Source organism: Vipera berus, assembly GCF_964194415.1.
Source record: "Vipera berus genome assembly, chromosome: W".
NCBI classification, from domain to species: domain Eukaryota; kingdom Metazoa; phylum Chordata; class Lepidosauria; order Squamata; family Viperidae; genus Vipera; species Vipera berus.
Genome location: NC_138210.1, coordinates 74672604 through 74698146, shown reverse-complemented (window position 1 = coordinate 74698146; position 25543 = coordinate 74672604). Strand labels below are relative to the sequence as shown.

Below are 25543 nucleotides of genomic sequence, written 5' to 3'. Positions count from 1 at the left end.
GAAACGGAGATGAGCACCGGCCCCTAGAGTCGGAAACGACTAGCACGCACGTGCGGGGGGAACCTTTACCTTTACCTTTTTTAGTTTAATGAAGAGAAGGACAAGGGGGGACGTGATAGCAAGCCTTCCAGTATCTCAGGGGCTGCCCCAAAGAAGAGGCAGTCAAGCCATTCTCCAAAGCACCAGAAAGCCAGACAAGAAGTAACGGATGGAAACTAATCAAAGAGAGAAGCAACCTGGAACTAAGGAGAAATTTCCTATCAATGAGGGCAATTAACCAGTGGAACAGCCGGCCACCAGACGTTGTGGGTGCTCCATCCCTGGAGGTTTTTAAGAAGAGATTGGACTGTCACTTGTCTCAAATGCTATGGGGTCTCCTGCTTGAGTTGGGGGATGGATTAGAAGACCTCTAAGGTCCCCTCCAACTCTGTCCCTCTGTTATTCCACCCTATGGCCGGCCCCCCTCTGCTTTCCCCGCTGCGGTGACCGCCCTTGGCTTCCCCAGCATCCCCTCGAGACGAGGCAGCGGTCAGACACCCCCCCACGCCCCCACCCCACCCCCACCCGGGCCGATCTGCTTCTCGGAAGCCGAAGCTTCCAGGCACAAAAAACCCTCTTTTCCCCCCTGAAACTTAGCCGGTCCAAGGCTTCTTTGGCACCAGCCCTGGGAATCTGGTTTCCTGGGATCAGCTGATCCCGAGGTCTGGGTGCCGGGAAGCGGCCAGGCCTGGGTCAAACAGCCAGGCCCTTTGCCAAGCCCAGGATGAGGCAGCCGAGTGCCACCCTCGGCCGTTGGCTGCTCTCCGGGCGGGGCGGGCATAGCCAGCCCCTAGCGCTCCTGGCCAGCTTCCTCAATCCCTTGCTCAATCGGCGGCTTGCTTTGGCACCCGTTCTGCCGCTCTCTCGGCGGGGAAAGCCGGGCCAGGAAGCTGAGGAGGGGGAGGGCTCGGGGTGGGTGGGTGGGTGGGTAGAGTGGCGAGGGCCCTTCCCTCTTGCAAGCAGCTGCAGTGGGCACAGGGACCCGCAACCAGCTCTCCCGCCTGCAGCCAGGAGCTCCCCGGATCCAACTGCAGTTGCCTTCTTCTGCCATGTGCTGAATTTTTTTTTTTGGGGGGGGGGGAGAGGACCGGTCATGTCTGGGGGTCCCGATCCCCCTGGCAACCGCCCTCCTGCAAACTCTCCTGGATCCGTGGCAGAGCCGTGCACCTCTGCAGGCCCAGGCTGTACTTGCCAGGCTAGAATTTTCTGGGAGACCAATCTGGGGAGGCCGAGGAGCCCCGGGGGCCCCGCCCTCCCCCTTTTGAGGATGGCGGGGGCCTCGGCTTTGGCCCCTGTGGGGCAGGAAGACCCCCAGGAGAAGACTTGCTCCAGGAGGAAGCCGGGAAGAAGGATGCCACGGAAGATCTGGAGGGGGGGGTTAAGCCCCTTCGCCGGGCTGGATTCCTTGGGGTGGGGGCAGCGCCCCCCAAGTCCCTGGGCGGTTGTGGGGGCCCTGGCGGTGGGTCTCCTGGCCTGCCTCTTCATGCTCTTCAGCATCCAAGCCCACCTGGAAAGTCTGAGAGAGGACTTGGCTGCCCTACGGAGGGAAAGGCTGTGCCAGGCATCCGGGACCCCCGAAGAAGAGCGGGATGACCCCAACTCACGGCAGGTAGGAGAGGAGGGGGCTCGGCGGAAGGCGAGTCGGGCCCCTCGGCCCTTCGGTGGGTGGGGGGCTCCTGACACCCAACCCCACTCCCTTGGTGCAATTCTGGAGGGAAATGTACAGAGCGGGATCCGTAAGGCGCTGCCGCTCTCCCCCCCCCCCCGCCAGCAGACAGGATGGCAAGCCCTCCCATCGTCCCCAGCCAGCCGGGGAACAGATGGGAATCGTAATCCAGCAGGCAGGAGAACTCTGAGCCCGGGCTGTCTGCGGAGTAAAAGGGGCTTCTGGATGCAAGTCAGGGGTTTTCTGTCTCTGCAGCCCAAGCTATCTTGGCTTAGCTTGATCCCGCTTTCCCAGAAATTTTGGGTGGAGAGATTGGGGGAGGGGGGGGGTTCAAGTGGGTGGGTGGGAGGCGTTTTTCTGGATGGGGAGGGGAACAGTTTGGGGAAAGGCTGTGGGCTTGTTCTCCTGCCATTTCAGGGGCTCTGCAAACCTTCGGATGAGTTTCTTCTGAGGATTAATTTCCCATTAATTTCCTTTCCTTTCCTTTCCTTTCCTTTCCTTTCCTTTCCTTTCCTTTCCTTTCCTTTCCTTATCTTTTTCCTTCCTTCCTTCCTTCCTTCCTTCCTTCCTTCCTTCCTTCCTTCCTTCCTTCCTTCCAGTAAAAAGAAAATTGTGCTCAATTTCTCTCTCTCTCTCTCTCCCTCTCTCTTTCTCTTCTCTCCCTCTCTCTCCCTCCCCTCTGTCTTTCTATCTCTCCCTCTCTCTGTCCCTCTCTCTTTCTGTCTCTTTCTTTCTCTCTCTTTCTCTCCCTCTCTCTGTCCCTCTCTCTCTCTCTCTCTCTCTCTCTCTCTCTCTCTCTCTCCCTCCCTCCCTCCCTCCCTCCCTCCCTCCCTCTCTCTCTCTCTCTCTCTCTCCAAATTCAATGAATTATTTCCTTGGGCTCCAATATATGTCATTGCTGGGACTGGTCTGGTCAAAATCCTCCTGTCAGTGGGGTCTCACGATGGGCTAAGTAAGAAGGTGCAAAGTGCAAAAAAAAATTTCCACTGAGGAAAAACCCACTCCGCACAAAAGGAAAGAGAACGACAAAAGAACGGTTGCTGGAACTGGGCAGGTCTATGAAGAGAAGGACGAGGGGGGACAGGATAGCAGTCTTCCAACATCTCAGGGGCTGCCCCAAAGAAGAAGGAGTCAAGCCATTCTCCAAAGCCCCCAAAGGCAGGAGAAGAAGCAACGGATGGAAACAAGTCAAGGAGAGAAGCAACCTGGAATTAAGGAGAAATTTCCTGACAGTTAGAACAATTAACCAGTGGAACTACTTGCCACCAGAAGCGGTGAATGCTCCAACACTGGAAGTTTTTAAGAAGAGACTGGACAGCCATCTGTCAGAAAATGGTGTAGAGTTTCTTGCTTGGGCAGGGGGTTGGACTAGATGACCTCCAAGGTCCCTTCCAACTCTTCTCTTCTCTTCTCTTCTATATTCTATATTCTATATTCTATATTCTATATTCTATATTCTATATTCTATATTCTATATTCTATATTCTATATTCTATATTCTATATTCTATATTCTATATTCTATATTCCATACTATACTATACTATACTATACTATACTATACTATACTATACTATACTATACTATACTATACTATACTATACTATACTATACTATACTATACTATACTATACTATACTATACTATACTATACTCTATATACTCTGTACTCTGTACTCTATACTCTATACTCTACTCTATTCTATTCTATTCTATTCTATTCTATTCTATTCTATTCTATTCTATTCTATTCTATTCTATTCTATTCTATTCTATTCTATTCTATTCTATTCTATTCTATTCTATTCTATTCTATTCTATTCTATTCTATTCGGAGCCTGGGTGGAGCAGTGGGCTAACGCCTCCTTAAGTAACACCAGCTGCCTGCAATTAATGCAGGTTCAAGTCCCACCAGGCTCAAGGTTGACTCAGCCTTCCATCCTTCCCAGGTAGGTAAAATGAGGACCCAGATTGTTGGGGGGCAATTAAGCTGACTTTGTAATAATGCCGCTTGGGGTGTGTGTGTGAAAGCCCTAATAAGCAGGCATATACATAGAATGAAGGCTACTGCTAAGCACATTGATTTGTACTTTGAATTGTAAGCCGCCCTGAGTCTTCAGAGAGGGGCGGGATATAAATGGGATTAAAATAAAAAAAATTAAAAAAAATATTCTATTCTATTCTATTCTATATTCTATTATATTCTGTTCTATATTCTGTTCTGTTCTTTTCTTTTCTGTTCTATATTCTGCATTCTGTATTCTATATTATTCTATTTTATAGGGAAGCTACTCTCCGTATTTCAGGTAGCAATTCTGCTCTCTCTCCAGATGCCAGTCGGGCAGGCCCTGGCATGGGTTCCCAGGTGTGTTGGCACTTGAACCTCCAAGCCCGCCACGTCTCTCCTTCCTTCTCTCCTTCCGGCTTTTCTTTTCAACAAATTCTTTTCAACAAATGCAGCCTAGTCCTCGTCTTACGACCACAACAGGGCCCAAAATTTCCATTGCTAAGCGAGATAGTTTGTTTTGCCTCATTTTATGACCTTTGGCCACCGCTTTTAAGTGAATCACTGCCGTTGTGAAGTTAGTCTGGCTTCCTCCCATGGACTTGGCTTGCCTGAAGGTTGATCACGTGACCCCAGGAGATATGGCGAACGTCATAAGTACGGGTCAGTAGCCAAGCCTCTGAATTTTGAACCCGTGACTTCGGGGATTGCTGCAACGGTCGTAAGTGCAAAAATAAAAGGTCCTCGGTCGCTTTTTCCAGGGCCGTCGTGAACTTCACTAAACGGTCACGAAATGAACTGTCGTAAGTCGAGGACTGCCTGCGCCATTGTTTTTTCAGCGCTGTCTGGGGGATTCTGGGAGTTGAAGTCCACCCCTCTGAAAGTCGCCAAGGCGGAAACAACATGGCGTTAGCCAATCAATTCCCTTGAAACGCAGACAAGTGTCAATCAAGGGTTCTTGCGACACCCACCCACCCCTCCCCTCCTCCCAATCCCAGCACCCTCTTCCTCCCCAAAGCAACCGACGTCCCAGAATGCTTTGCCCTTCCTACCCACAAGCCTCCCCCTCCCTCCTTTTCGGGCTCACCTGGCAATAGGCGAACAGGCGGGGGACTGAGGTCACTCTTCCACTTTCAGAGGGCTGTTGGGGGTTCCGCGCCCCCCGTGCCGAGGACGAGACGGACCAGGGATGTGAGGAAGACACCCCAAGACCCACTTGCATGTCAACGCAGTGAGTAGAGCACAATTTGCACCAACGTTTAAAAGTGGAAAGGTAACTTAGCCCTCTCTACTGCAAGGGGGGGATGTGTGTGTGTTTGTGTGGGGGTCTGTTTATGGCAGGGGCTGCCCCAGACATGTGGTGGGTTCAATCCGGCCCCCTTTTCTTTCATGTCTGAGAAAGGTCTATCAACAACACACACACACCGCTTTTTAAGCCCAGGCAGGTTCTTGCCACCCTCACCGGTGGTCCCAAATTGAGAGGGTCAAATAACAGAAGAACATAGCTGGAAGGGACCTTGGAGGTCTTCTAGTCCAACCCCCCCCCGGGCTCGAGCAGGAGATCCTCTATACCAGGAGTCTCCAAAGTCAGCCACTTTAGGACTTTAGGATTCTGGCTGGGGAATTCTGGGAGTTGAAGTCCACAAGTCTTTAAAGTTGTCAGGTTCGGAGACTCCTGCCTTATGCCATTTCAGACAAGTGGCTGTCCAGTCTCTTCTTTAAAAAAAACCTCCAGTGGTGCAGCATTCACAACTTCTGGTGGCCAGCTGTTCCACTGGTTAATTGTCCTCCCTGTCAGGAAATTCCTCCTTAGTTGCAGGTTGCTTCTCTCCTTGATGAGTTTCCATCCGTTGTTTCTTCTCGGAAGCCACCACCACCACCCTTTTTGGGGGGGCAGCCCCTCAAATATGGGAAGACTGCTATCATGTCCCCCCCCCAAGTCCTTCTTTTCGTTAATTAGGTGATGCTATTTTTTTTTATTCTGTTATCAAACCACAGAGCCTGAACAACTCAGGGCAGTTTATAATGTAATAAAAGCAAACAGTGAGGACAATTAACCAGTGGAACAGCTTGCCACCAGAAGTTGTGGGTGAGGTTTTTTAAGAAGAGACTGGACAGCCATTGGTCTGAGATGGTATATATAGCGTTTCCTACTTGAGTTGGGGGTTGGACTAGAAGACCTCCAAGGCCCCTTCCAACTCTGTTATTCTATTCTGTTGTTATTCTGTTATTCTGTTGTTATTCTGTTATTATTCTGTGGTTATTCTGTTATTCTTTTATTATTCTATTGTTATGTTTTTATTCTGTTATTATTCGGTTATTCTGTTGGTATTCTGTTATTCTGTGGTTATTCTGTTATTCTGTGGTTATTCTGTTATGTTATTCTGTTATTCTGTTGTTATTCTGTTATTATTCTGTTATTATTCTGTAATTCTGTTATTCTGTTGTTATTCTGTAATTCGGTGGTTATTCTGTGGTTATTCTGTTCTGAACGGTCTTGCAGAAGGACGCTAGGTCAAGGCCAGCCCTGACTTTGACACCAGGGGAGCCACCTCTGTGGGCCCCCCAAAATCTTTCTGATCAGAAACCCTAACCTGCAACTTCCACCCAGAATCGCACACTCTTGCCAAGCTACAAAACTTTGTGCATGCTGCCGGCGGGAAGCATGCGAGCAGCTTTAAATTTTGCAGCCCAGCCGATCAGCTCAGGAGCAAAAAAAAAACTGCAGAGTGGAAAGAGGGGAAGTGAAAGCGATAGAAAAAGATGAGGGACACGGTGTCTTTTTGTGTGTCCGGACTTGTGACGTTCAACAGGGGGAGGGGGGGTGTCTCGACCGCAGGCCGTCTGATCCGGGCACCGCTTCTCGAGGAAGTTTTACGCACCAAATGAGAAGCGTTTTTTAATCAAAGCAGGCAGGCGGTTGTCCAACGGTTTGGCACAAATTTGGGCTGCTTTTTTCCAATTTCCCAGAGTTTTAATTTCTTGCGGCTGGCTGGGAGAGTCCGCTGTGGCTTGCGTCGTGGTTATTTTCTTTGGAGAAGGCCGTTTTTTAGCAAAATAAACCAGCTTGTTGGTGATCTGGCATAATTATAGCAAAAGCCAAACTAGTCTGGCCAGCCCAGATGGACTTAGGTCCCATTAGTCGGCTGACATGTTTTTCAAGCCAGGAAAATTCATTTCCGACTTGCAAGAAGGAAGTTTGGTCAGGTTTATTAATGGTGTTTCTTGGCAAATTAAAAGTGGGTGGACTTCAACTCCCAGAATCCCCCAGCTGGGAGGACGCTGCAACCATCGTAAATACGAATCAGTTTGCCAAGCATCCAAATTTTGATCACGTGACCACGGGGGAAACGCTGCAGCGGTCGTAAGTGTGAAAAACGGTCAGGAGTCCTTTTTTTCCCAGTGCTGTTGTAACTTTGAACGGTCGCTAAATGGACTGTTGTAAATCCAGAACTCCCTGTATTAAATTCCCAGGCCGTTTAGCCCACATTTAACTGGCTTACTCACTTAGCTTGCCGTGGGTTATTTTTTTTTCTCACTTTGCTGACGTCAAGGTATATTACGTCAACCGCATTCCCACCGTCTATTAAGCAAGTTACCCCAAAAAATGAAATAGTCCAGCCTCATTTTTTTCTCCTGCTTGGGCAGGGGGCTGGATTAGAAGACCTCCAAGGTCCCTTCCAGCTGTATTCTATTCTATTTCTTCTTCTCCGATCGATGCTGAATTCTGGGAGTTGAAGCAACGCTCAACCTGAGATCAAAAAAGAGCACGGTCTGGAAGAATCCACACTGGATCTTGCTTCAAGTAACCAGTTGGAGAAACATGGTTTTAAGAGGCATTTCCTGTGCTGGGCTGAACCTGACAGCGTTCACAGCAGCCAAAAAGGAGAGGAGAGTGTTCCTGAGCACATGCAGAGGGCCTTGTTCATGCTTTCAAGTTAAATCCCTTTATTTGCTTTTTTTTTTAAATTCCCCTCTTTTTGTATTTTGTTCCCAAAAAAAGAAGTTAAAATACAAAACAGTCAACTATTTAAACCCAAACAAAACACAGCATTAAAAAGAAAAAGGTGCATTAAAAAAGGGAGAAGCAAGCACCTTTACACATATTGTCCTCCCTAATTGAATGCTGATTAATATATTACAACAATATTAGTTTCCCACCCTCTGGAAAACGGGGCCCAAAGAATTTTAAATACCAAACTACCAAATCTAAAATGTTAACCTGTCATCTCTATACCTCTCCCCATTATCTCCAATTGTGTTTGATTTCCATAGAAAAACACTCCGTCTTGCACTTGGTCCCTGATCGCCATTCCAATACCGGTGAGTAGCAGATTTTGTTAAATGAGGAATAAAATGTTATTATTTATTCAATTTTCAAGGCCATTTATCTCCCTTGTATGTGACTTTGGGGGAATGCGCAGAGTTAAATGAAGTAAAAAAAACACACCAGAATTTCTACCATTACAAAACAATTAAGCTACATTTCAATGCCATAATCAAAAGACAGCCTCCCCCCCCCTTCAAACCAATTACAATCACAATTACAATTACAATTGCAATTGCAATACACCTGTGTGAATTAAAAGTGTGCCTTGCAGCAGATTGGAAAAGACAAAAAAAACAGTTAAATGGCAGAGTGGCCGACTTGGATATTTGTACGTTAAAATGCAAAACTTGCAAAATTGCAGACAGCTACCCACTGGAGGTCTTTCTCATCTGGGTAATTCTGGATCTTCAATGGGGGCCACAGGGGAGGGGGGGCACCTCCTAGGTCTACCCCCCGCCCCCCCTCACCAGGCAGCCATGTTGGAAGACAAATCAAGGAGACTGGTGAACAATGGACTGTTTGGGGTGGATAATGGCTGCCTGGGGGGGTGACTTGAGTTTAAGGGGCAATCTGGCCTTTGGGGACCTAGTTCAAAGGGAGGCTTGAAATCCCCCCCTTGCTGGAGCCCTCTGATCATCCCTTCAAGGCAGCTTCCTCCTCCTCTTCCTCCTCCTCCTCCTCTTCCTCCTCCTTCCCCCCTCCACAAACCCCCCTCCCTTGCAGCACTGATGACGTTCCCCAGCTGGGTCATGAAATGTCTGCAAGGAAACCTCCAAACTCAGAGAGCACCCAGGACCCCACAGTTCTCCTCCTCCTCCTCCTCCTCCTTCTCCTTCTCTTCCTCCCTCCTCCTCCTCCTCCTCTTCTTCCTCTTCCTCCTCCTCCTCCCACTGTCTTTTAGCACTGATGAGGTTCCCTAGTTGGGTCATGAAACGTCTGCAAGGAAACCACCCAGCTCAGAGAGCGTCAAGGACCCCACAGTCCTCCTTATTCTCCTTCTCCCCCTCTCTGCAAACCCCACTCCCTTCCAGCGCTGATAATGTTCCTTAGTCAGGTTACGAAATGTCTCTAAGAAAACCGTCAAGCTCAGAGAATAAGAGAAGAGCAGAGTTGCAAGGGACCTTGGAGGTCTTCTAGTCCAACCCCTGATCAGGAAGGAAACCCTATACCATTTGTCTTCTTCCTCCTCTTAGCCCTCCTCCTCCTCCTCTTCAACCCCCTCCTCCTCCTCCTCCTCCCCCCCTCCACAAACCCCATTCCCTTCTAGCATTGATAACGTTCCCTAGTTGGGTCATGAAACGCCTACAAGGAAACAACCCAGCTCAGAGAGCACCAAGGACTCCAACAGTGCTTCCCCTATTCTTCCCCCTCCCCCTCCCCCTCCTCTTCCTCCCCTCCCCCTCCTCCTCCTCCTCCTCCTCCTCCTCCTCCTCTTCCTCCTCCGATCTAGGCTGGGAAAACCCCACGCTGTCTCTTGCCAGGCTGGCCCAGGGACCAGGACTCAGGGCTGATCTCCCGCTGAGCTTTTGCCTGGCACCCACCCCCCTCTGTCTTAATTAAGGGGGGGACCTCTGACACCCCACACCCCGAAATGTAATTTTAAAAGCTTGTGGCTGTAATGTGACAAACTAGACTTTGGTTCCCGAGGGATGTGTGTCTGGGGGTGGTGGAGATGATTGATGGATAAATGGAAGGAATAAAAGGAAATGTTTCGGTGGAGAGTGCCAAGGGTGGAGCTGGTGGGGTGGTGGTGGGGGGAATCGGGTCAGGGCCCAGCCCGCCCTCTTGAATTGCTGCCTGCCCTGCTAAAGACCCAGGACAAAGGCTGGCAGCGCTCAGGAGCGGGTGGAGTGTGTGTGTGTGTGTGTGTGTGTGTGTGTGTGTGTGTGTGTGTGTGTTCCAATATGAGCCCTCTTTCCTCCCCTGCAGAAGAGGGGGACGCCACGGAGATCTGGTGGTCCCCCTTCCTGAAACAGGGCCGAGCCCTGGAGCCCAGCGGGCAAGACGTGGTGGTCCGGCACACCGGCCTCTACTTCGTCTACAGCCAGGTGAGAGACACCCACCCACCCACCCCAGGAGGTGGAGAGGGGAGGGAGGGAGGGGAGATGAAAATGAGGGAGGGAGGGAGGAAGGAAGGAAGGAAGGAAGGAAGGAAGGAGGAAGGGAGGGAGGAAGGGAGGGAGGAAGGAAGGAAGGAGGAAGGGAGGGAGGGAGGAAGGAAGGAAGGAAGGAAGGAAGGGGAGATGAAAATGAGGGAGGGAGGTAGGGAGGGAGGGAGGAAGGAAGGAAGGAAGGAAAGGAGGAAGGGAGGAAGAGAGGGGAGGGGAGGAGATATGAAAATGAGAAGGGAGGGAGGAAGGAAGGAAGAAAGGAAGGAAGAAAGGGGAGGAGAGATGAAAATGAGAAGGGAGGGAGGGAGGGAGGAAGGAAGAAAGGGGGGGAGGAAGGGAAGGAGGGAGGGAGGAAGGGAGGAAGGGAGGGAGGGAGGAAGGGGAGATGAAAATGAGAAGGGAGGGGGGGAGGAAGGGAAGGAGGGAGGGAGGAAGGAAGGAAGGGAGGGAGGGAGGAAGGGGAGATGAAAATGAGAAGGGAGGGAGGGAGGAAGGAAGGAAGGGAGGGAGGGAGGAAGGGGAGATGAAAATGAGAAGGGAGGGAGGGAGGAAGGAAGGGAGGGAGGGAGGAAGGGGAGATGAAAATGAGAAGGGAGGGAGGGAGGAAGGAAGGAAGCGAGGGAGGGAGGGAGGAAGGAAGAAAGGGGGGGAGGAAGGGAAGGAGGGAGGGAGGAAGGAAGGGAGGAGGGGGGGAGGAAGGGAAGGAGGGAGGGAGGAAGGGAGGAAGGGAGGGAGGGAGGAAGGGGAGATGAAAATGAGAAGGGAGGGAGGGAGGAAGGAAGGAAGCGAGGGAGGAAGGAAGGAAGGGAGGGGGGAGGAAGGGAAGGAGGAAGGAAGGAAGGAAGGGGAGGGGGGATGAAAATGAGAAGGGAGGGAGGGAGGGAGGGAGGGAGGAAGGAAGGAAGGAAGGAAGGAAGGAAGGAAGGAAGGAAGGAAGGAAGGAAAAAAGAATAACAGAATCGGAAGGGACCTCGGAGGTCATCTAGTCCAACCCCCTGCTCAGGCAGGAAACCCTATTCCATTTCAGACAAAGGGCGGTCCAATCTCTCCCTAAAATCTTCCAGTGCTGGAGCATTGATTCGCTTATCAACAGCGGCAAGAAAAGTCGTCAAATGGGCCAAAACTCCCTTAACAACTGTGTCTCGCTGAGCGACCAAAATTTTGGGCTCAGACGCGGTCATAAGTCGAGGACTGCCTCTTAAGACCAGCCCGGTTCCTAAATTCTTAATTGCGCTTTACTAAGAAGGAAGATTTTGATTTGAGCTGCTACAGAAGGGTGAAAGGACACCCAGAAAAATGAAAAACGAAAAAAAAAAAGAAATTATCCAAGCCGCGATGAATGAAATGATGTTTTTGGAAAAAGTCGATTTTAGGAAGGGAAAAAAAAAAGCAAAGATATCCAGGTTTCGGCTTCGGAGAAGGTCCCGTTGTGGCTTCGGGCATCAAGAAAGCCAATTGACAAAGGCGGCCAATTATAAATTGTGAACACGAAGGGGGAAAATACGCTAAATTTAAATAACTTTAATCTGTTGTTGTTTTGCTAAAATGCATCTCTGGGGCAGGGCTCAGAGCTTTGACTCACTTTACCTTGGTAGTATCGCTTGGTTGTTGGCAGCATTGTCTGATAGGGCAGTCCTTGACTTACAGCGATTCGTTTAACGACCGTTTGAACTTAGGACGGGATCTGTCCTCGCATTTACGTCCAGCCAGTCCCCTGATCAAAACTCTTGGGAACTAGCATATATATTTATGATGGTTGCACTGTCCCAGGGTTGTGTGACCGCTTTTTGTGACTTTCCTGCAGGGCTTCCAACGAGAAAAGTCAGTGCTCCGCTTAACGACCTAATGATTCATTTAACAACTCTAAAGATTCACTTAACAATCTTTTTTTTTTTAATTATTCTATGGTTGTAGCATCCCAGATCGCCATTTGCAACCTTCCTGGGGGGTTTCCAACAAGGAAAGTCGATGGAGGGGGAATCCAGATTCACTTAACGACCCAATGATTCATTTAACAACCACAATGTAAGGATTCACTTAACAAGAGCGTTTGCATGATTGGATTTCACGTTAAGTTAGAGCGGCTTAATGACCACAGCAAAACTGTCACAAAATCAGGAGTGGCCACTAAACGACCCCATCAGGTAGCAATCCCGATTGTGGTCGTAAGTCAAGGACTGCTAGTATCAGCAGGCAGCAAAGTCCCAAGCTGACTTTGAACGATGTCAAAAAGCTAAGCAGGGTCGGAGCTGGTTAGATTCTGGAGGGGGACCCCTCGCCCCTTGTGTTGTTCTCCATTGTTGTGTGTGCACCAGACAAAGCAGCTTTTCTCCAAAGGGCAGGTGGTCCTCCACTTACGGCCACAAGCAAGCCAGACAGTCGTCCAGTGAATTTTGCTTCGTTTTACGACCATTTCTCGCCACAGTGGTGAAGAGAAACCACTGCCATCATTAAGTGAGACACACGGTTGTTCAGTGAGCCCCGTCAACTTTGAAGGTCGCAAAAAGGGGAATTGCATGATCCCTCTGGGACGCTGTGACCGTGGTAAATACGAGTCAGTTGCCAAGTGTATGGATTTTGATCACGGGATCACCAGGATGCTACAACGGTCGTAAGTGTGAAAAACGGATCATCAGTTGCTTTTTTTTTTTGTTAGTAGCGCTGTAACTTCAGCCAATAAATGAATTGTCGTACGTCGAGAGGACTACTTGTAAATGGAGTGAAACCACTGGAAGTTTTTAAGAAGAGACTGGACAGCCATTTGTCTGAAAGGGTCTAGGGTTTCCTGCCTGAGCAGGGGGGTTGGACTAGATGACCTCCAAGGTTCCTTCCAACTTTATTCATTTATTATTATTAAATAGATTCAGATAAGGCAGGGGGTCTTCAAACTTGGCCCTTTCATGACTTGTGGACTTCAACTCCCAGAATTCGTGCCTGGCTGAGGAATTCTGGGAGTTGAAGTCCACAAGTCATCAAAGGGTCATAGTTCCCTCACGCCGGCTGAGGAATTCTGGGAGTTGAAGTCCACAAGTGAGAAAAGGGTCATAGTTCCCTCACGCTGGCTGAGGAATTCTGGGAGTTGAAGTCCACCAGTCACCAAAGGGCCAAGTTTGAAGACCCCGGAGATAAGGTCACGTCTACCCTCTTCCTCCCCTCCTTCCTAGGTGCTGTTCCATGACCCCACTTTTACCATGGGGCAGGTCCTACGGCGAGTGGCCTTGGGCAAGCCGGACCAGATCCTCTTCCGCTGCGTCCAGAGTATGCCTCCCAAGGTGGAGAAGGCTTATAACAGCTGCTACAGTGGAGGTGAGTCTCCATTCACCTGTCCGGAATGTCTAAACGAGGTGTTGTTTTTTTTTGCAACCTCTGGCCCTTTAAGACGGCTGGACTTCAACTCCCAGAATTCCCCAGCTCGCAGGAGTTTCATAACAAGGGTGCTTAGACTACCTTCATTGCATTTTTGTTTTTTTATTTTAATTGGAAAACTTTCTTAGTCCATAGTGGGAAGGCAGTCGATGTAATATACCAGGGGTCTTGAAGCTTGTCCCTTTCATGACTGGTGGACTTCAACTCCCAGAATTCCTCAGCCTGTGTGCCTGGCTGAAGAATTCTGGGAGGGGTCTTCAAACTTGGCCCTTTTATGACTGGTGGACTTGAACTCCCAGAATTCCTCAGCCAGCTTGCCTGGCTGAGGAATTCTGGGAGTTGAAGTCCACAAGCAGGGTTCTTCAAACTTGGCCCATTTCTGACTGGTGGACTTCAACTCCCAGAATTCCTCAGCCAGAATAGAATAGAATATAAAATATATTTCAGAAACGGGAATTAAAACACCAGTTTGTGGCAAAATCTTTTATTTTAGGGTTGAGTATTTGTATTGTTAATCGTGTTTTATATTCATTGTGTATAGAATGAAATAGAATAGAATAGAATAGAATAGAAAATATGGAATGGAAATGGAAAGAATAGAATAGAATAGAATAGAATAGAATAGAATAGAATAGAATAGAATAGAATAGAATAGAATAGAATAACAGTGTTGGAAGGGACCTTGTAGGTCATCTAGTCCAACCCGCCCTATAGTTTTCTCCTGATCTTGTGGCACGTGTCCTCAGCCCAGCGGGGGCATTGGTGCGATCCGTAGCTGGGCTGGCGGTTCTGTTCAATACGGGTCCTTGTGTCTGAGCCCCCTTTCTTCCCTACTTCTAGGGGTTTTCCAACTGCACCAGGGGGACCGTCTGAGTCTGCGCATCCCCCGTTTCAACGCCTCCTTTGACATCTCCACCCACGGGACCTTCCTGGGCGTGCTCCGTTTGTAGACGTCCGAGCATCTTTGCAGACCCCCCGTCCCACCTCTGAGAAGGATCCCCACCGCAAATCTTGGGGTTCTCCATCCAGAAGCGTCTCCTTCATTGTGGATTGTGGCCACGAGGTAGACTTGACACAGCCAGGAGGCTCAAAAACGCTGAGATTTTCCCGCAGGAAAAGTGGGGCAAACCAGATTGAGCCCATCCTGGCTTATGTTTCCGGATCGCTTTGGAGATCCTTCAGCGGGGAGATCCCGAGAATCTACTCTTCGAGTTTGGATCCAGCGAGATCGAAGGGGCAGCCAACATTTTTTATGCCTTCGGACTGAGACATGTTTATACCTTTTTGAATTAGGTTTTGCAAATGTCCAGGAACCGAGGGATCTAGCCCAGTGTTTCTCAAACTTGGCCCACAATAAGACATGGGGACTTCAACTCCCAGAATTCCCCCAGCGAGGGAATTCTGGGAGTTGAAGTCCTCATGTCTTAAAGTGGGCCAAATTTGAGAAAAACTGGGATATCTCCCATTTGCTAAATCCTTCCATTCTTCTGAGGCCGGATGAAATACAGATAGTCCTTCAATTTACGTCCACCCGTTTACCGACCCGAGTTATGACAGGACTGAAAAAAAGTATCTTATGACCACTCCTCACGCTTATGAGGGTCGCAGCCTCCTTGTGGTCACATGATCAAAATTCGGGCGTTTGGCATCGTGTCTTTAGGACGGTCACAGCGACCCAGGGTCACGTGATCCCCTTTTTACGACCTCCCCAGTTGACTTCCCACAAGCGGGAATCTGGATTCGCTTAGCGACCCCAATTCTGTAGGGATCTGCTTAACAACCGCGGCCAAGAGGATATCAAATTAGGTGTGACTCATTTAACAACCGCCTTGCTTAGCAACAGAAACCACGGTGCCAATTGTGGTCATAAGTCGAGGACTATCTGAAAAGCATCGGAGTCCTTGCTACCCACTCCTGATTTCAACCCTTCAACCCCGGTTCGATGCCACCTTTGTCGGGAAACCCTTTCAAATATTTGGTGTAGCTTTCTGACTGTAATGCACAAAACCTCGCAAGGATTTTGCATTTGCTGTTCGAAACCATGGCATTTTAATTACAAGATGTATCTGGGGGCCCTGGGCAAAAGATTGTGCAGCGGAAACATTTTTTGAAAAAGAAAAAAGCACTGTTTAAAAATAAAATAAGTTTTAAAAATAGATCTTGCACGCTTTGGACATGTAAATTGCACCCAGGGAAATCAGTGGGGCTTCCACTCGGGGGCTTGTCTGAGTGATTTTGAGGAGGCAAAACAAGATTAAATACACAAATTAGTGGTAAAATGGCAGAAAACTCTGAATTTTTGCAGCTTTGCTAAATATTGCCGGAAGCAGTGAACAGGTCTGCATATTATTAGCTCTTTGTATCCTGAAACTACCGGCAGAGATCTCTCGCGTGGAGACGCTTAGATCTCGCGAGATTCAAAGGGAAAAGGGATAAAGACGGGTACGCAGGGCAGCAGCGTAACAATAACATAGAGGTAGGAATAGGGTAGATAGACTCATTGTCTTTCTCTATCAGTAGGTGGAACTTCCGGGTTCAGTTTTTCTATTCTGTTTTCCCCCCCCAGGGAAAGTGTGTGTCACAAACCCACAATGTTGCCATGGCTGTAATTAAGGGGGCGGGCACTGCAACGCAGGCAACAATCTTCTTTCTTAAATGGTCTTAAATTCAGACTTAAATTCCCCGGCAAATAAAACCTGGGACTAAAAAAAAAAAAAGGATTGCACAAGCTCTTTTAATACTCAGAAGCCAAAAGCAGATTTTTGAGGGTTGCAGCAATCGGGGCAGCCACCAGAGGGCGCCAAACAAAAACTGCAGCTGTGGGCTGCCCCCTAGCGGCCGACCCGGGGTTTCGCAACCTTGGTTTGATAGATCTCACTCCAGGTTAAGCCTGGAGCTCAACAGGTTTGCTGGGATTGGGGGCGTGGGGTGAGGGGGTGTTTCAGATTTGCAGTCCCAGTCCCCAAATCCCTAGCTGGTTTCTTCCTGGCTTAATCTCAGCTTAATCCTCTTTAACCCCAAACTTTAAACTCTCCCGCTTGCAAATTCTCAAGACTTATTCCAGCCCATCCTGGTGGAAAGAGACCATGGAAACGGTGGCAATCTCTTGGAAATCCAGGTTCAGCTGCCAGGCCACCCCAGAAGCCCCCTTTTCATGTCGAGCACCCCAAATCTCCGGTCCCCTTGCCTTCTTAGGCCTGCAAATTAAATCCTCATTTGAGCAAGCGTCGCTTCCTCCTCTGCCCTGCTGAGACAGTGTGAATGAAAGAATTTGCACTCTTTGATTTTTGGGCCTTCCTCCCTTTTCTTGTTCCCTCTGCATCGCTTTCGAATCCTACTGTGCTTGCAGGATTTCAACCACACGAGGGGGCAAGAGAGGAAAAAGATGGCTATAAAAGAGCGCCCCCCCCCCCCGGCCAGGTTTTATTTTGTTCTCAAGCACGGGGATGGACTAGAAGACCTCCAAGGTCCCTTTCAACTCTGATGTAATACTGCCTTCTGCACTCTTCATCTTGTATTCTGCATTCTGCATGTGAGAGGCCTCCTCACAAGGCCGATGGCTCGTTGAGGCGCTTCCAAGCAAAAGGGCAGCACGTAGGGATGCAATCAGGTGAAAGCTTTATTTAAAATATAAAGCAGAGAGAAAAGAGTTCCCTGGCATGGGGGCATCCATGCCTGGATTGAGCCCATGGATCAGTCCCAGAGGGAGCTAGAACAAGAGCCAAAAAGCAGCCCCTATGCAGAGGTTTTTATGGGGGTTCCCGGCCCCTCCCTTACCAATGAGAGTGAGGGGGCCGGAGGGCCATTAACTCTCTCCAATGGGGCTGCAGGGGCTGGAGACCGCTGACCCACCAGATGGGAGCAAAGGTGCTTCTTTGCTCCCATCTGGTGACCTTTTTAAGGAGCTGCCGTGGCTGGCACGAAAAGATCTAAAACACTGCATTCTGTATTCTGTGTTCTGCATCTTCAGTCCTGCATTCTGCATTGTATATTCTGTACTCTGCGTTTTGCATTCTGCATCCCCGAGCCTGCATGCAGTCGTGAATTCTGTACTTTGCATTCTTCATTCTGCATCCTCAAGCCTGCACTTTGCATTCTGCCTTCTGTATTTTGCATTCTATGTTTTGCATTCTGTATTTCGCACCCTGGGTTTTGCACTCTGAATTTTGCATTCTGCCTTCTTGTTAAAGGAGATGGGGAGGGACAAACTTCGGCCTGCCAAAAAGAAACAAGAGGGGAAAAAAAATATTCCCCCACCCCCACCCCACTCTCAACCCGCGGACAGGTAGGGGAGAGGTGGGGAGGGACCCCTGAGTCACCCCTTTGGAATTGCACTGGCTAATCTGGGTAGAATTGGAAGTTGGGGGGGTGTCTAAATCTGCGAGGAAACAGGGTTCGGCTGGGCTGCAACTTCCCCCACCAGCTTCACAAGGGGTTCCCTGTCGATCCGGAAGATGTGCCAAGCGTCACGGTTAGTGACGTTCACGGCGCCTTTCTTCTCATAGAAACTCCTCGTGGTTTGATGCTTCTCGGCTGAGATGAACCGCAATTGAGAGCATCCTTTTTCCAGGGCGATCTGGGGGAAAGAGATTAAAAACCAGGTTTGTTTGATTTAGGAGGGGCCCTTAGAGGCCCGTGGACTGGACTGGACTCACTGGTTAGACTGCTCCCCGTGGGTCTTACCTTGGAAGCTCGGTTCAGCAAGGCGGTGCCAACTCCTCTCCCTGGCCAGGAATATGAGAGAGAGAGAGAGAAAGAGACAGAAAAATCATTTTCTTTTTCTTTTTTTCTTTTTTTTTAATAAGAAGAATTCTTTGTTGGCCGAGTGTGTTTGGACACACGAGGAATTTGTCTTTGGTGCGTAAGCATCAAATGATAAAATCATGATCCTAATCCTAAATCAACATTCAGTGATGGTCATGGGATAATAAATAAGCAATCATCGTAAATTGTAATGGGAAACTAATCAAAACAATCCACACCAGTCTTAAGAACCAAACCGCAAAGTTATAGTCATAAGACGCTAAGGAAATAGGTACTAGAAAAGATGAGAAGGATAAGTCTAATGTTTGAGTCGTCCCGAAGATGCCTTAAATGTGGGATTTATTTACATATTAAACTTATTTGCTACCCGTCTTGTTTCAAACGATTCTGGGCAGCTTACAGAGTAATAAACATAAAAAAGCCTGTAATGATTGCAACCAATTCTACGTGGGGCAAGCATCACATCCGTCAAAAACCAGGACCCACGAACACCGGCTGGCAGTCAAACGCCACAGTCCCAACTCCTTAATCGCTACCCACACCGACACCTAACAACTCTAGTTCGATTGGAGCAACACAAAAATCATCGGCCACGCAACCACCCGCCATGTGCGTGAGTTCATCGAAGCCTGTCACACCACAAGCAATTCCATCCACAGACACACTGACAGCCAGGGACTGAGTGTCTTTAAGAGCCAGCAGGGTCTGAGTCTCTTTAAGAGCCATTGTATAAAGGGAAGGCTCTGCTGATGTGTTCTCTCTCTTCCGTTTCCTGCTGTAACTCTGGTTAGTTGGATCCTGCTGTATTAGCACGTGTCTGTATATTGTTCCTGGTCTGTAATATTGTAGATATTGTAAGATAAACCACCATTTAATGCAAACCACTGTTTACTGTGTTTGCTTCTGGGTTATCTCAGTGCAATAAGACTGCGCATGCTCTGACAAACGGTCACTTTTTTCATGGACACTGTAACTGAATGGTCACTAAGCAAACCGTCGTAAGTAGGGGAGGGGCTGTCCCTGCCTGGCACTGAAGGAAAAGAAACTGCAAAAAAACCCTTGATTTTTGCCATCGGCAGTGGTCTACTCTGCAGGGCTGTGCAGTAGATCAGTCATGAATTTGAACCCGTTGTGACGAGTCCAGATTTTGAAGTGTGAAAAACGGTCCTAAGTGCTGTTGTAATCTCAAATGGCTGCTAAACAAATTGTTGCAAGTCCAGAACTACCGGTATATTTGAAACTGGGAATCTGACTTGCAAGAACGTCCCCAGGTAGATCTGTCAGAACTTCATGGCATCGCTAAATCGAGGACCCACCTCCCCCGTCATATGTAACAGAAAACGGCCCTTTGGGACACCTTCCAGAGCCCCGAATTTTTCCCCTACCTCGGAATTCCGGCATCACGTAGAGGTCTTCACCGAAGAGAACCGGGCCGTCCCATGTGCAGAAGCTCAGGTAGTGGAACTGATAGCCGACAATTGTGTGTCCTGCGGCGGGGGGGGGGGGGAAGGAGCAGCAAACTGGGTTAGCAAAAGGGCACTGAGGGGAAAAAAGGGGTCAACCTGAATTCTGCACCTGGGGAGGCGGGGGTGGGTGGGATGAAAGAGCATCGGTTTCCCGCTGTGGTTTCATGGATCTTCCCTACGAGGCGTTGAGGTCTTTGACACCCAGAACCAGGTTTTGAAACGGTTCAGAAGTATTTGTAAGGATGGAGAATGGAAATCCGGATGGAGCCATAAGGGGGCTGGAAAGGGGTGCCTATTTTTGTGAAATTCTTCCTTCCTTCCTTCCTTCCTTCCTTCCTTCCTTCCTTCCTTCCTTCCTTCCTTCCTTCCTTCCTTCCTTCTTTCCTTCCTTCCTTCCTTCCTGCCTTTCTTTCTTTCTTTCTTTCTTTCTTTCCATTCAATGTGTTATTTAAATGCTGCCTACTTAATTCCTATTTTGCTGCAGAGTGCCCATCCCAAAAACCTAGTAATTCAGTGAATAAGCATATGATATCCATTTCTCTCTTTCTTTCTTTCTTTCTTTCTTTCTTTCTTTCTTTCTTTCTTTCTTTCTTTCTTCCTTCCTTCCTTCCTTCCTTCCTTCCTTCCTTCCTTCCTTCCTTCTTTCTTTCTTTCCATTCAATGTGTTATTTAAATGCTGCCTACTTAATTCCTATTTTGCTGCAGAATGCCCAGCCCAAAAACCTAGTAATTCAGTGAATAAGCATATGATATCCATCCACAGTTTGTGATTTCTCTTTCTTTCTTTCTTTCTTTCTTTCTTTCTTTCTTTCTTTCTTTCTTTCTTTCTTTCTTTCTTTCTTTCTTTCTTTCTCTTTCTTTCTCTTTCTTTCTCTTTCTTTCTCTTTCTTTCTTTCTTTCTTTCTTTCTTTCTTTCTTTCTTCCTTCCTTCCTTCCTTCCTTCCTTCCTTCCTTCTTTCTTTTATATCCCACCTTTATTGTTTTTACAAGTAAGCTGAGGCAGTGAATATGCCTATTACTCTTTCCTCTTCCTGTTTTCCCCACAACAGCCCTGTGAAGTTAGGGTGGACTGAGAGAGGGGGACAGGCCCAAAGTCACCTAGCCAGCTTTTATGGCTAAGGCAGGACTAGAACTCACTGTCACCTGGTGTTTGGCTCAGACTGGCTTTTGTAGCTAAGTGGGACTAGAACTCCCCGTCTCCTGGTGATTGGCCCAGAGTCACCCAGTCGGCTTTCATGCCTAAGGCAGGACTAGAACTCACCGTCTCCAGGCGATTGGCCCAAAGTCACCCAGCCGGCTTTCATACCTACGCTGGATCTAGAACTCACCGTCTCCTGGTTTCTAACCTGCCATCTTAACCAGCCAACCGAATTGGCAGAAGCCAGGGCGAACCTTCTTCCATTTCCCTCGGACATCGTAACCGACCCAACGATGGTCATAAGGCACAACACTTTTTTTGGGGGGGAGGGTTGCCTTCACCCCAATTCCCACAGTCCCTCTCTGCCTCCGTGGCCGCCTTTCCCACCTCCCAAGGGCTGGGCTTCTCCACGCCCCCCCCTCCTGCAAGGGGATCCCCCCCCTCCTGTTGCCGTACCGTCCTTGCTTTTTTGCGCAGGGGGCACCTCGGCCACCAGGTACCCAAAGATGGCGTCTTTTTCAAACCCGTCTTTCTGGAGCGCTGCCGAGGAATCAGTTAAAAGAGGTTAAAGTTTAAACCGCTTGTCGGGCAAGTAAACAGTTTTTGTGTTTGATCTCTCCAAGGGTGGATGGCAAGGTGGAAATAAAATTGCAGCACTGATATGCTGAAAACACACACACACACACACACACACACACACACACACACACACACACATACAGAGACGCACGCACGCACTGGGAGATCAGAGTTGCAAATAGTGGCTTCTATGAATGAAGAAAGAGAAGCCAAGGATTGCCGGGATCTGTTTCCAGAGCTTACAATTTTATTTTAATTCCATTTATATCCCGCCCTTCTCCGAAGACTCAGGGCGGCTTACAATCTAAGAAGCACAAACTAATATGCTTAGCAGTAGCCTTCATTCTATGTATATGCCTGCTTATTAGGGCTTTCACACACACACACCAAGCGGCATTATTACAAAGTCAGCTTAATTGCCCCCAACAATCTGGGTCCTCATTTTACCTACCTGGGAAGGATGGAAGGCTGAGTCAACCTTGAGCCTGGTGGGACTCGAACCTGCACTAATGGCAGGCAGCTGGTGTTACTTAAGGAGGCGTTACCCCACTGCTCCACCAAGGCTCTCAATTTAAAAGGGATGCGCCAGGGGACCCTCGTCTTACAACGGCAAATTGCACCCAAAATTTCCGTCGCCAAGCGAGACGGTCGCTAAACGGGTTTTGCCCCATTTTACGACCTTCACTGCAGTTGTTAAGATAGTAACACGGTTCTTAAGCGAGCCTGGTTCTCCCCCCTTGTGACTTTGCTTGTCGGGAGATCGCCAAAGGGGATCACGTGACCGGGACGCTGTGACCGTTGTAAATGTGAGTCGGTTGCCCAGGTGTTTGAATTTTGATCAGGTGACACCCCCCCCAAGGGATGCTGCATCCACCGTGAGTGTGGAAAACGGTCCTAAGTCCCTTTTTTCCGTGAGGTTGTAACTTCGGACGGTCACTAAATGAGCTGTTGTAAATCGAGGACCAGCTGTATTTGTAAAGGGAGAAAAATTCAGGTTTTCTTCCAAGGTTTAACGCTGGTTTCTCCCTTAGGAACAAGCTGGGAAGTCTAATAAGCCAGGCTAACACATACTCCTCCTCTGTCAGTACCTACTGAGGGTGGAAGCTTGATCTGTTGGACTTCTGCCTGTTTGCAAGCAAGAAAGGCCAAGGGCACCCTATGAGGACCACCGAGGTGGCGCGTACAGGTAGTCCCCGACTCAAAAGCCACTCGTTTAGCGACTGTTCAACAACCGCACGGGAAAAAAGCAACATACGCTTCACACTGAACCACATTGCATGTTCAAAATCCAGACATTTGGCAACCGATTCATATTTGTGACGGTTGCGGTGTCCTCCGGCAGAGTCCCGTGATCCCCTTTGGCAAACCTCCAGTAAGAAAAGTCAATCGGGAAAGCCGGCTTCACTTAACAACCCTGTGACTCACTTAAGAACGGTGGAGATTCCCTTAACCAGGGGTTCCCAACCTGTGGGCCGCGTCCCTCTACCGGGCCATGGCCTCTTGGCCACCAGGCTGTGTGAATGGCTGGCCGGTGTGCGCGCACCCCGCCTTGCGCTAGCCCCACCCTGAGTGTCGTGTAGGACCTACACCAGGGGTAGGCAACCTTGGCTGTTTTATGACTCGTGGACTTCAACTCCCAGGATTCCTGAGCCAGCATGGGGGAACCATGGATCCCTCGATGACTCGTGGACTTCAAGTCCCAGAATTCCTGAGCCAGCATGGGGGAACCATGGTTCCCTTGATGACTCGTGGACTTCAACTCCCAGAATTCCTGAGCCAGCATGGGGGAACTATGGCTCCCTTGGTGACTCTTGGACTTCAACTCCCAGAATTCCTGAGCCAGCATGGGGCAACCATGGATCCCTTGATGACTCGTGGACTTCAACTCCCAGAATTCCTGAGCCAGCATGGGGGAACCATGGTTCCCTTGATGACTCGTGGACTTCAACTCCCAGGATTCCTGAGCCAGCATGGGGGAACCATGGATCCCTCGATGACTCGTGGACTTCAAGTCCCAGAATTCCTGAGCCAGCATGGGGGAACCATGGTTCCCTTGATGACTCGTGGACTTCAACTCCCAGAATTCCTGAGCCAGCATGGGGGAACTATGGCTCCCTTGGTGACTCTTGGACTTCAACTCCCAGAATTCCTGAGCCAGCATGGGGCAACCATGGTTCCCTTGATGACTCGTGGACTTCAACTCCCAGAATTCCTGAGCCAGCATGGGGGAACTATGGCTCCCTTGGTGACTCGTGGACTTCAACTCCCAGAATTCCTGAGCCAGCATGGGGGAACTATGGCTCCCTTGGTGACTCTTGGACTTCAACTCCCAGAATTCCTGAGCCAGCATGGGGCAACCATGGATCCCTTGATGACTCGTGGACTTCAACTCCCAGAATTCCTGAGCCAGCATGGGGGAACTATGGCTCCCTTGGTGACTCGTGGACTTCAACTCCCAGAATTCCTCAGCCAGCACGGCTGGCTCAGGAATTCTGGGAGTTGAAGTCCACGAGTCATAAAAGAGCCACAGTTGCCGGCCCCTGTGCTAGACTGTCTGAAGCGTCGTGCAGGCGCTAGGTCCACCTCCAGTGTCACACAGGTGCTGATGCCACCTACAGTTTGCGTGGGTGCTAGCCCCGCCCCCAGCCTTGCATGAGCACCTGTCCCACCCCAATGTCGCACAGGCACTGGGCCCACCCCCAGCTTTACGCAGGGGCTCGTCCCCTCCCGGTGTCACGCGGGGGCTCGTGCCACCCCAGCTTTGCGCGGGCACTGGCACCGCCCTCAGGTTTGCACGGATGCTAGACCCACCCTCAGAGTTACACGGGTAGTAGCTCCAGCCCCACCATCGTGCACGCACTCGCACCACCTCCACTTGCGGTGCACGCACGCGGCCCCAGGCCTCCCCCTTCCTTTCCCTCCAGGCCGCCAGTCTAGAAAGATTGGGGACCTCTGCCCCTTAAACAACTGAGGCAAAAAAGGCCATAAAAAAAGGGCAAAACTCACTTAAATGTCTCGCTTAGCAATGGAAACGTGGGGCTCCGTTGTGGTCGTAAGCCGAGGACGACCCGAATTGGGGTTCCGTTGAACGCTTTTTGGAGTGGGAACAGCGACTTACCTTCTGGAGAGGTTTTCACCTGGTGGAGGGCGTTGTGAGATGCCGCCAGTTCCTAAAAAAGATGGAAACTCTCGTGAGTGGATCGTAACATATGCTGGGGTCTTCTCCGGGGTCTCACTCCAGCGAGGAGAGTCCAAAGCAGAGTCCATTTCTCTGTCCTCCTCCTCAGTCTTCGACTTCGGACAAACCCGTCTTTGCCTCAAAAAAGTCTTATCGAGGTTTCTCCAACAGTAGCGAAAGACCAAGATAGGGGTTCCTCTCTCTCCATATCCCACCCACCCCAAAGCCAACGTTGGGAAGGTGGAAGGGAAGAGAAGAAGGTGGAAGGGAAGGGAGAAGGAAGAGCAAGGTGGAGGAACTCAAGTCCCAGTGGCGATGGGGGCACCTTGGAGAGCTGAAGGACCAGGCTGGAGAGAGATCTTCATGGAGAACACCATTTTAGGAGGTTGTTAAGGGTTGACCCTGCCTTGATGGTCATCATCCGTCAATCAATTTCTCTTGAGGCCAGGCATCTAGAGAAGTCCACCATAGGGAGAAAAGTGGAAGGGAAGAGAAGGAGAGGGCAACCAGAAGGAAGGTGGATGGACTGAGGTGTAGTGGTGAGTGAGACACCATTAGAAGACCCGAAGGACCACGTTGGAGACGGATCCTGACGAAGAACATCTATGTGGTCAATCAGAACTGATCAGATGGTGAAATGTCAATCCACGGGAAGACCCATCCATCTTGAGAAGTCCATAAAGTGAGAAGGAAGGAGGAGAATAGGAGGATCAGCAGTCTGGGGGAAGGACTCAGTCATGGTGGTGATGGAGGCACCGTCGGAAGAGCTGAAGGATCAGGGTGGAGACAGATCTTCATGCAGAACTTCTAGGAGGTTGTTAAGAATCGACGCTGCCTTGATGGTCACCATCCATCAACCAATATCTTTTGAGGCAAGCCATCCAACCTCTGGAGAAGTCCAT

The 25543-nt window shown here is 49.5% G+C and overlaps 1 protein-coding gene across 1 annotated transcript; it reads left to right on the top strand.

Moving 5' to 3' along the window:
• The first annotated feature begins 985 nt into the window (after positions 1–985).
• On the top strand, positions 986–14896 carry LOC308676082 (tumor necrosis factor ligand superfamily member 13-like). The gene is made up of 6 exons (XM_081341795.1): positions 986–1648; positions 4847–4940; positions 7985–8032; positions 9969–10087; positions 13315–13456; positions 14357–14896. Exons 1-6 carry the CDS (start codon positions 1133–1135, stop codon positions 14464–14466), a joined length of 1029 nt encoding a protein of 342 aa, XP_081197921.1. The 5' UTR covers positions 986–1132; the 3' UTR covers positions 14467–14896.
• The last annotated feature ends 10647 nt before the right edge of the window (positions 14897–25543 follow it).

Bases quoted from the DNA above. Each gene is read 5' to 3' on its own strand.
- LOC308676082 (XM_081341795.1), top strand. From the start codon at position 1,133: ATGTCTGGGGGTCCCGATCCCCCTGGCAACCGCCCTCCTGCAAACTCT. The intron at 8,033-9,968 runs GTGAGTAGCAGA...CCTCCCCTGCAG, and splicing joins TGATCGCCATTCCAATACCG to AAGAGGGGGACGCCACGGAG. The intron at 10,088-13,314 runs GTGAGAGACACC...CCTCCTTCCTAG, and splicing joins TCTACTTCGTCTACAGCCAG to GTGCTGTTCCATGACCCCAC.